Raw genomic sequence first — 11,721 nt, forward strand, 5'->3', positions numbered from 1 at the left:
GTTGAGTAGTTTGACAGAGACTGGAAAACCTAAAATATTTACTACCTGGTCCTTTATAGAAGAAGTTTGCCAACCTCTGCAGTAGCTAGTCAAGGAGAATCTGGGTGACCATTGATTTGGGGCGCCTTAGAAGGGATGGTGGCATTCAGCTCTCAGACCTATGAGGCCTTCACCAGCTCTATGACTATGATCAACAGACACAGTTTGGGGGGCATGACAAGTGAAAAATATTTAAACACATTTGATTAATGATAACTTAAGCTTTAACATCAAAGTTTTTAAAAGCTACATTTAAATTAGATGAGTCAATTTCTCAACATCTGACCCCCATATATTACATTGTCCCAGGAAGACAAGCCAGTAGAAAATGTTAATCAATCATTTGGGTTGGCATCCATCTAAAGCCAGTAAGTTGCAGGAAACCATTTAAAATAAAAGGCAAAGCAAAAAATAAGTCAATTTTCTCTTTTATTTTAGGGTCTCACATTTCCCCCCTCAGCTTTAATACTAACAGTATTTTATAGAAGGAACTAATTAAAATAAATATTGAAGTTTTAGGATTAAATAATTTTAAAGCTTAAATAATATATGTCACTATAACAAAATTATTTATTTAATAACAAAGAAAATAAGTTATTAGTGCTGCAATCTGTAGCCACATAAAATTAAACGTTACTTGTTTTTGAGAAAGATATGTTCCCTATGGATGAACCAATATCTCACGTCGGAGTCACTTTACAGAATTTTCAGCATTACATTTCAAACTCAGGGGGCTGAATTTAGCCAGTAATTATTGGAAGGCACGATTAAAGGAAAGCTCAGAACAAACATACTCTCATTTTTAGTTAGCAGAGAGCTAAGACTAAAAAAAAAGAAATTCAGGAATCAGAAAGCAATGGAATGAATCCAGAAGCAAAATGGGAATGTGTAATGAACTGTTAAGCAATTCTCAAGGTACTTCCTTAACTGATGTTTGTTTGCCTAATGAGCTAGAGAATTTGCTAGAGGAAAGGAGATGTCAACTGAATGGAATAAGGAGATAGGCATCCACGATGATTTTTAATAGCTGTACCTGCCATTCTTAAATTTTCAATGGAAGAAATACAAAAGAATACCTAATGTGTTTATTAGTATTTTTAAAGGAGATCAAGTCAGAGTATATATAATAGTGACTACTGTAATTGCTCCAAAATATACCAGTGAAGAAAGTATCTGAAATACAAAGATTAACTTGCCCTTGGACAATGGGTAAGCCAGAATCATAATCCTGGTTTTCTTACTGTTTTCAGTGCTTTCTGCTAGCCCGATGGTTCTCAAAATAAGCTTTGAAAAGCCTCTAAAAATGCAGATTCCCTAGAACCACCCTGGACCTAGTGAGCCAGAATATCTACAGACAGGGCCTGAGAATCTGTATTTTTAGAAAGCATCTCAGGTGATTCTGATGTACCCTGCCTGCATACCAATGCTGGGTAACAATGGAGCTAGACTGCGCTGCCTATTCCGGAAAGAAAAAAAAGTAGGCTGATGTGAGGAAATCATTTTGTATTGCTGTTCAAATTGCTGAGTTAGTTCAAAATACATTATGATATTTAAAAAAGGCATCCCCTTAAGTAAATTCATGTCTAGAAAACGAAGCTGCTGAGAGCTAACTTAGGCTAGGACTCATGTTCATCCTCACTATTATGAAGGGTAATCCCTACAAGCCAGGAGCTTTTTGTTTTGTTTTGCTTTTGAGGTACCTTGAGGTTTGAGTTGGGAGCCACAGATCCTGAAGCTGGTCTTAAGAAGTAAGCCTCAGCATTGATAGAGCAGATGTACCAATGTTATCCTGATGACGTTTTCCAGAGCAGTTCAGAAGAATAACATTGAGAGAAAGGAGAACTTCTATTTCTGTAAGCTGCCCCACTGCTTTTGAAGAGGGAGTTAAAAGGAGGGGTTCTGAGAATACACGATCATCCTGGCTTTTCCATTTGGGGACTAGGAAAAGAGAGAATTCACATGAAATAAAAGGGAAAGCAAGCTTTAGTTATTATGAGCCAGGAACATGGTTGTACGTAGATATTGCTTCAAATAATGTCTTCTTGTAGTTTATAGGTAACCGAACATTATGTTGTATTTAATTTTATAGTCAGTTAATGAAAAGCAATATTTTTGCTTCTCTTAAATTTCATGCCAGTTAGTTTTGAAGTCAGTTACTAACCAACCATATGACCATTTAGGTAGAAGGGATCAAAATTTCAGTGAAAAAAAAGCCTAGACAAGTGCTTTTCAGGGCACAGTGAATTCAATCAGATATAGCAGCCCTAAATTCCCACTCAGATCCCTTTCGGCCAAATATAAAACCTCACATTGCTGCTTTGGAGCCAGGGACAACTGCCCATCACCAGACCACACACCATCTGCTAAGGGTTTCCTCTGACTCAAGGGAAGCCCTGCCTAATCTGATGGCCCTGGAGCTGAGTAGGAAATTAGGGCTGACACTTTTGGGAATCATGTAACAGTAGAAGAGCAGATGCAGTGAGGATTGACTCAGTAGAAGTGAGCTGAGTCCTCTTTCCCACAAATAAGAAAATATTCCCTTTCATTAATAGCAGTTTATAAAAAATTTGTTGAATATGATCTTTAAGTTAAAAAAAGCACCAGGACACATATTGAGATGTTAACAGTGGTTATTATTTCCGAATAAAGAAAGTGCAGAGGTTTTTCTTCTATGTGCTTTAATAATTTTTCTTTCTGTTGGAAAAATGGAAAATTTGTCTTCTTTATGGATTTCCATGATTTCTAAACTATTTATAAGGAACATCTCTTAGTTTTATAACTGGGAAAAAAGTTTTCTTTATCTTTTTTTCATGTAAAGAGCAGCTTATGTTGGGGCACAGGACAGGTCACCTCAAGATGTTCCACAACGGCATATGGACTATTTTGAGTTCAAGTTACTTAAAAAGCAAAAAGGGCTTTCTGACCCTCGTGTCTCTGTTGCCCCTGAAAGGAGGAAAGAAATCTCCCACGTGAAAGGTGCTGTCCCTGCATCCTTATCACCAGAGCTAGGAGATTCAAGGCCAAGAAGCCCAAATAAGCAAACCCAAACCCAAGTTTCTTTGTCCTGCCAATTCTTCACAAATTTATTGTTTCCTTGTGTCAAAGGTATATATACTGCCTGTTTTGTTCACTCTCCGAGCATCATTTCTTTAGGGTCTCCAATCCACATGTATTAAACTGGGTTTTTCTCCTGTTAGTCTGGTCTTGTGTCAATTTTACTATTAGTTCAGCCACAAGAACACAAGAAGGGAAGAAGTGGGATTTTCCCCCGTCTCGACATTTACAAACTGGAATAGGTCCATGGAAGTCTGATCACCACAGTGAAAGCCTAGTGGAAAGAAGAATGAAGAGTAAAGTCTGTTGGGAACTAGTGATCAGCCTTGAAAGAGAACTCGTAGAGGGCCAAAAGAATCTTCTGACTCCTGCAGGACTGCAATCGTGGAGATGACAGATTCTTCTTATTTTGCATGGCTTCAGAGGGAAGAACCAGGTTCAGAACCTCATAAGAAATTACGAGGAGGAAAAATGCTCTCACTAGAAAGAAAATTATCTAACAATCAGAAGCATTAAAAATTGGAATGGACTGCCTGTGTGGTAGTGATGTCCCATTTTGGAAGTGTTTAAACTGAGGCTAGGTGACTTCCTGTCTGATTTGCTAAAGAATTCTTAAATGAGAGATTTGACCCAGTGAAATTAGAAAACAAACAAGAAACAACTACACAGGCTACTTTTTCACCACCCAAGTGTCTTGAGATTTTTTTTTTTCCTCAAAATGACTCAAGTAAATATAATACAGAAAAGCTGGCACTACAATCTTGGAAAATTACTTTTTGTACCTGTTACTTCATATGTAAAATAGGGATAAGTACTTATAAGGTTATTGTGAAGATTAAAAGAATCACTACATACAAACGTTTGGTACAGTACCCACACATATAATCACTCAATATATGTTAGTTGCAATTTTAATCATAATCTGTATCTGATGTGTTACAGGAAATTTGGTAAAGCCAAAATTTAGCACCTATGAAAAACAGATTCTGGGAGTATTTCTGAGCAGATGACGTTAGGGGATGATTGCGAACCACTACACTACTCTTTATAAAATAAAAAAATGTTTGATTAAAACATTAATTTTCAAATGAAGTGATCATTCTAGAGTTCTAGAATGTAGTGAATGAATTTGCTATCTGCCTTTTAAAAGTACACACCAACTTACTTTTTACCAAGTTCGTAACAGATGTGGACACTTTAAGGTTTAGTTAATTGTCATGCTACGCCTTCCCTATGATGTTGACAACAGATTTTCACTTATTGAGGTATATGGGGTAACTATTCGGGTTCAAAACTGATTCGGCTTGAACCAAAAAGCCTAACTTACGGCCTATCAAACTTACATTGTACATCTGCTTAACCATTAAAGTAAAGAATACACTCTCTTAAGATAAGAATGCATACTTGCCCTCCTATACCCTATTGGTAACGCCCTATTGGTAACACCTGGATTAGTCCCTTTCCTGACATCATGGTCACACTGACCTATTAATTTGCAATTGAATCTCTCTTTGAAATTTTGAAGAAAATGTATCCTCCGTGTGTTTAATGTATGTTCTTTGTTCTAAAAAGATATAAGACTGTACTGTAAACCATGCTTCTCCAGAACGCTTTCTAAAGCCTTCCCAGATTGTAATCCTCATTCTGGCTCAAGTAAACTCACCTTATTTCTCTTATCTATAGAAGGTAGTCATTGGCTATTTTGCGTTGACAATGTGATAAACACAAGAGCCCCATAACCATGCTTTTTCTCACACATAAAAATATACTAAGATATTAAAACTTTTTTCAATTGTTTGCTTTCTCTAGTTTTTATTTTACCTGTCCTCTGAGGCAGTTGGGCGAGCAGCTGTTCGTAGTGGAGTGTGCAATTCATTAGAGTAAAAAGTGTCTGACAGTATGTCAGCTCCTTCAAGCTCCCTGCAACAGTAGGGCCTGCCGTGAATTACCTCCATGCTTCCCGGCTAAAAGGGCACAATCTGGAAAAGAAAAGGAGGGCACACTTGGTTTGAGAGTCTACTGACTCGGTCATTATCACACTGACCCTCCCTCAGGGCAGGCAGGAAACATGCTTTGTACTGCTAAATTGCTCAACACTGCATAGAAATCAGGGGCTTTCTTCCTCACAGATGTCACATCAGCAATAAACAGCAACTTAAGTTCTATGGAAATGAATTTCAACTGAAATCCACAAAGTGGAAGATGTTCCTCAGTAGAGTCTGGAAACTACGTGGACGACATGTAGGTCCATACAGGGCCGCTACTTTGTGGACATCGACTTAAATTCAATTCTCGCCTCAAATTTAACCGCAACTGCTGATTCCACCCCCCGCCCCCATGGTCTTTCTAAAAAGCAGGGGGACTCATTATCCTACAGAATCAAGAGCTGTGCTTCTAAAGGATTCGGGGATCCTCCACGAAGGAAGTCCTTTGCAGAGAGGTGGAGAATCAGTGGTGTAGCCTGAGAGGGACCCCAAAGGGTGAGAATCTGACCCCTCGCTCGGACTTGGAGCGGGAAGCCAAGGAGGCGCTGTGGCTGGGCCGCGGGTCCAGGGAGCTGAGGCCGATCCTCCCGGGCCATCAGCGCCCTGCCGAGCGGTGCCTCGGGGGTTCGGACGCACCTGGGACATCAGCCTGGGAGCGGCACCGGACCGCGCCTCCCCTTCTCCTCCCCAGGGCTGACGCGCCTCTGCGGGGCGTGGAATTCCGCCGTCGTCCGCACCTGCGGCCCCGCGGAGCTTGCGGGCAGGTGCGGGTGAGGGAGAGAGAGGGACCGCGGGCTGGCCAGGGGTGGGGTTGAGGGTGCCTGTGACGGCGACCGTGACCGTGGCACTAGGTAATGCATTCTTGCGAAGCAGCCGGCTTCGGGCAGGCAGGTAGGGGGCAGCGGTCGACTCTTGGAGGTTTCGCAGGAAGCCAGCCCAGGAGCTCCGGAACCCGTAAGAACCGGAAGCGGGACGGGAACTCAGAGAGGACGAGACGCCCAGGCCGCAGGCGAAATAGGCTCTTCCGCTGCTCCTGGCCCCCCGCCCCCGGGCCAGGCCCCGCCCCCGCTCCCTGCCTCGCCTCACTCCCAGGCGTCCTCTGGCGGTAGTATCATTTATTCCTTTGAGGGCTACCTGTTGTAGCGGGTGTTCCTCGTTCGGGGCTTTCTCTCGTGTGGACTGGGCAAAAGAGCTCGGCCAGGGTGGAGGGGCAGAGGAGAGCATGGTGGGGCAAGAGCGTCCGACCCATCCTCCTCCTCCGCCTCTCCTCGCTGGAACTGGGGACAGTGCGGCCAGATCGAGGGTGGCTTCCGCAGGACTCTGCAAGCACAGCCCCGGGATTGAGCCCAATGAGAGCGTCGGCTTTTCCTCCCCTGGGTGGGTGCGGACCTGGCAAACGGGCAGGATGGCCGGCGCATGCCCTACCCAGTCCCCAAGGACCTAGACCCACCTTGATTACTACGGTTACCACTAATCTCTCCCCTCCCCCAAAGAAAAGAATGTAAACCACCTTTCTGCACCTACAGGGCCGTGAATTTCTGTGATGGCTGAGAACTGGGCCCCCAAGAACGACCGAGATGTGGGACGCCTGCGTTTTGGGAGAGGCTAGAACTGGCCTGCAGGAACACAGAAGGTGGGGGCGAGAGTGACCACCGCCTCTGAGAAGGGAGGTGTGAGAGTGCCATTCTTTGTCTATTGTACAACTTTTTAATCAACCCACAAGTGGGTTTTCCTTTTGTGCTGTGGCTTCTAGGTGAATGTTAGCTGATGTGAGGGAAGGAAAGGTGCATTAGAGTAGGGAAGATGGTAATTTTGTGTTCTTGGTCTATTTATTAGTCCCTGTTCCTCTTTGCTGACTCCTGTAGTTATCACCTACTAAGCCTGGACGAGTAAATCCTGCTGGAGACAGAACTGTGAATTAGGTGAAGTTTGCCTTTATACATTTTTTTGCCCCAAAATTTCTCATAGAAGTCCTCTCTAACCTTTTTGCTGCTCCAGTGTTTTCAGGACCCCCCATTAAATTCCCTCCCATTGAATTCCCTGTCAGCTCAGCGTATTTCATGTACCCAGCCTTCCAGTGTACATTCCTTACTCCACCTTTTTCCCATGCTTGACCTTTGTCCCGTTTCCTCATGGCTTGATTCTTCATGGGAGGTAATAAATGAGCACAATAGATTTAATCAGGGCTATCTGATGAAGCTGCATTACCAGCCACTTTAAGTAGGTATGTGGATGGTTGTGATACCAGGGAAGTTGGGGCCACTCCAGGTTGATTCACCAGGATATGTGGTGATAGTCTCCAGGTTCCAGTGTTCGAGATTTTATTTTAGGTCAACTAAGTGTAAAGGGTAGGAAAGTGTAATTACTTATTTTTAACTTTATTTTCAAATAAAATTTACAGACAAGAAAATATTTGTTGTTAGATCTTTGTAAAACAATTGTTCTCTTTGGAAATGCTTCCCCATCACAAAGGTTCTCAGGGATGTCAGGATTGGGTCTGTTTGTTTGACCAACACTCCTTATTCTAAGCTTTTATGATGTAACTCACACTGCCTCAGCTGTCAGGTGATGTATACCGTGACCCCAACAACACAAAGTAGCCCCTCACCCAGGGGGCTCAGAATGAGTGACTTAGGTCTCTCATGGGCACCAGTGGGGGCAGTAGCCTCAGATCCCCTTTCTACTTCTCCTGGCATGTTGATTTCTTTCACCATCTCATTTACCTTAATGTATTCCTGGTGTCACCAGTAATCCTTCCAGCAGGGAAGATGAAATTTGGGAATGAAAAAAATGTATGCATATTATGTCTGGCTTGACAAAAATTCCAAACCACTCAAGTTAGACCTTTAACCTTCAGGAAAAGAACATGCAGAAAGTATATAGTAATGTAAAGCATGAATAATACTCTATGATCTTTCTTTTAAATCTGTTATAGAGACCTTTAACCAAGTGGTATTTGATAATGAATAAAATAAGGTTAAGGGACTTAGTAGTTTTTGGCAAATATGAGTATTTTTTTCAATCTTTTTCTCCTCAGTTTTATTTGTATAATTGACATATAACACTGTATAAGTTTAAGCTGTACAGCATAATGACTTGATACACATATATATTATGAAGTGATTACCACAATAATTTTAGCTATTAACAGCCAGCACCTTGTTTAGTTACAAAAAAGAATTTTTTTCCTTGTGATGAGAACTTCTAGGATTTACTTTCTTAGCAACTTTCAAATATACCATACAGCATTGTTAACTATAGTCATCCCGTTGTACATGACATCCTTGGTACTTATTTATGGTATAACTGAGAATTTGTATTTTTTGACCACCTTTAGTCAATTCCCTCACCTCCCACCCCCTGCCTCTGGCAACTGCAAATCTGATCTCTTTTTTCTATGACTTCGGGTTTTTTTAGATTCTACATGTAAGAGAGATCATACAGTATTTGTCTTTCTCTGTCTTATTTCACTTAGCATAATGTCCATCCCTGTTGTTGCAAGTGGCAGGATTTCTTTCCTTTTTATGGCTGAACAGTATTTCCCTGTATATGTTTACCACATTTTTTTTTATCCATTCATCTGTTGATGGATATTTAGGTTGTTTCCATGTCTTGGCTACTGTAAATAATGCTGCAGTGAATGTGGAGGTGTGGATCTCTTTTCCACATAGTGATTTCATGAATATTTTTTGAAAGAAAAAATTTTGAGTCTTATTCCTTGCTTAGAAGATGTGTTGGGAAGCCTCTTTCAGTGACTTTAAAATATACATTTTTAAAAATTTAAAAATTTAAAACCTCATTGGGGGCTGGCCCCGTGGCTTAGTGGTTAAGTGCGCGTGCTCCGCTGCTGGCAGCCCGGGTTCGGATCCCGGGCGTGCACCGACTCACCGCTTCTCCGGCCACGCTGAGGCCGTGTCCCACAACTAGAAGGATGTGCAACTATGACATACAACTATCTACTAGGGCTTAGGGGGAAAAAAAAAAGGAGGAGGATTGGCAATAGATGTTAGCTCAGAGCCGGTCTTCCTCAGCAAAAAGAGGAGGATTAGCATGGATGTTAGCTCAGGGCTGATCTTCCTCACAAAAAACAAAAACAAAAAAACACCTCATTGGTTCCAGTATATCTACTTACTAGGATGACAATTAAAAATGTATATTCTGCTGGCTTTAAAATTAAACTACAAATGAGTTAAATGAGACTTTAATATTAACTTGAGGGTTTTGCCTTGAATAGCTAAGGAACCATGCAGTCATTTAGTAGTGAACTCAGTAGCGATATGTGTGCGATACTCTCTTGTGATGCTGGGCAGCAGCGGTGAGCCGCAGCTCCCGGTCAGCCACATGATCACAAGGGTACAACCATTCTGTACCCAGACAACCATTCTATTTTTCACTTTCAGTACAGTATTCAATCAACTACATGAGATATTCAACACTTTATTATAAAATAGGCTTTGTGTTAGGTGATTTTGCCCAATCGTAAGCTAGGGTAAGTGTTCTGAGTACATTTAAGGTAGGCTAGGCTAAGCTATGATGTTTGGTAGTATGTGTATTAAATGCATTTTTGACTTAATATTTTCAACTTATGATGGGTTTATCAGGAGGTAACTCCATCGTAAGTTGAGGAAGATCTGTACAGAAACCTTTCTCTTCTATGACTAGCCCTGGTTTTAGAGGTGCATTGCTTTCATTAGTCCAAAAGAAATGACACCTCTACCCTGTTCCATCTCCAAGCTTTTCTATACCACTGCACTGTGTTTATTAGTATCAGAGTGAATAGTGCCCACAGACCTAAAAGCTGGGGAGTGCAGGTTTGCTTAGGGTGAGAAACAAGACTTCAGAAATGATTTAGTGTCTTGTGTAAGGTCATGCATAACCCTACAAGGTAAAAGCCTTATCAGGTTTGACTGGCAGGTGAAAGGCTCATGCATCAGAGAAATCACTGACTTCGGTGATGTATAACCCCTGGCTCCACGCCTGCTCCATTCCTCTATCAGGCTGCCACCATTGCCCTCCTGCTGTCCTATGATGTAGGACACGGCCAAGATTGACAGGGAGAGAAGGTTGAAGGGGCAATTGTTAAAATGTCACCCACCCAGACTGAAATCCAAATGGCTTAATTTATCATGATGCATTTTAATTAATGAGAGTAAAAAAGTGAAGAGGTTGTGGTTTCTAATTAAAGAAAGTAATGCTTTAGTTACTGAAATGCAAATGGCTTAATTGGGAGGGAAAAAAGTTAATTAGGTCAGAAAGACATATTAAGAGGAAACTAAAAACATCTTTGTCACAATTAGATCTACAGTTGGTTTGTGGTAAAAGAAAGTACATGTAGAAATTAAAGAGTCAAATGTAAATATTTTAGCATTTGACTGATTTTTGACTTCAGAGACTGTTTCAATTTTCTAATAATACAGCTTTTGCATTCCATTGCAGATATTTTAATGTAAAAAGAATCTGGCTGATTCTCAATGGGTGCTATTTATTTTGTTTTGTTTAAGGACTCTGCCTTTCCTTAAGGATGTACTGATTCCTCCGTGCTAATAATCCTTAACTCATAGCTAGACTCCAGCTGAAAAAATTGTTTACTTTTCCCTCCTATAAACTGTTGAATTGAGGTGATTGTAGGCTAGTTTAAAATTTTAAATTTGTTAATTGAGCCTTGGGGTACAGCATATTGTACAGTATAAAACAAGAGGATCGTAAAGACTTTTTGTTGTGGTCGTGGTAGTGGTGGTGGTTATTGTTTTGGTCTAAGAATATAAAATTAAAGAGCAAATGTGGAGCGTTTTCTGCCCTCTAGTGGTTAAAAGTAATTTTGCAATATTGGTTACTCCAGTGCTTTCAATTACAAGGGAAAATTACTTGATATTGTAAAAGGATTTGAAAATTATGTAGGTGCATTGCTGTAGCTAATTATTATTGCTGCGTATTTTTTTTTTGTGAGGAAGATTGGCCCTGAGCTAACATCTGCCAATCCTCCTCTTTTTGCTGAGAAAGACTGGCCCTGGGCTAACATCCATGCCCATGTTCCTCTATTTATATGGGATGCTGCCACAGCACGGCTTGCCAAGCGGTGCGTCAGTGAGCACCTGGGATCTGAACTGGCAAACCCCGGGCCACCGCAGTGGAGCGCGTGGACTTAACCGCTTGCACCACCGGGCTGGCCCCTATTGCTGCATATTTTGAGAAAGAGAAACAACAGTTTTGTGTTTTCTTAACCACAATGTGCCAATGCCTGGAAATCTGGCAAGAAGTAAAAAAAAAATTGAGATAATTTTTCTTCAGAATTAAAATAATATTTCTCTACCTCTACAAAGAGAGTATTAATTCAACATAAATCTCATTATAATTTAATTCCACTCCTGATTCTAATAATGAGTTTCCTGTTTGACTCCATTTATACCTTAGTTCCTATATTTAGGAAGAGAATAATGGATGATAATATTTCCCATTTCCTAAGTTACACATAGGGTAATATATATTACATTAGCGTTATATTATGAGAGGAAAAACTTCATGATTATGAAAAACAAAAAAGGGCTATTAGAAAGAATGTGATAGACCCTGAAGTTCAAAGAAAAGTGCTCTAAAGAAACATAAGAATGATTGTTGACCATTCTTCATTTTTCAGAAAGTTAAA

The 11,721-nt window shown here is 40.9% G+C and overlaps 1 protein-coding gene across 1 annotated transcript in view; it reads right to left on the bottom strand.

The window, feature by feature from the left end:
• SPMIP4 (sperm microtubule inner protein 4) overlaps positions 1-6,131 on the bottom strand; it is a 43,426-nt gene extending 37,295 nt beyond the window's left edge. Inside the window, exons 1-2 of the mRNA XM_058527342.1 lie at positions 5,715-6,131; positions 4,915-5,072 (exon numbers count right to left, since the gene is read on the bottom strand). Of these exons, the coding sequence (XP_058383325.1) occupies positions 4,915-5,048 (134 nt within the window). The 5' untranslated portion in view covers positions 5,049-5,072; positions 5,715-6,131. The remainder of the gene's footprint in view (positions 1-4,914; positions 5,073-5,714) is intronic.
• Positions 6,132-11,721: the final 5,590 nt, after the last annotated feature.

This window comes from Diceros bicornis, chromosome 3 (assembly GCF_020826845.1).
Source record: "Diceros bicornis minor isolate mBicDic1 chromosome 3, mDicBic1.mat.cur, whole genome shotgun sequence".
NCBI classification, from domain to species: domain Eukaryota; kingdom Metazoa; phylum Chordata; class Mammalia; order Perissodactyla; family Rhinocerotidae; genus Diceros; species Diceros bicornis.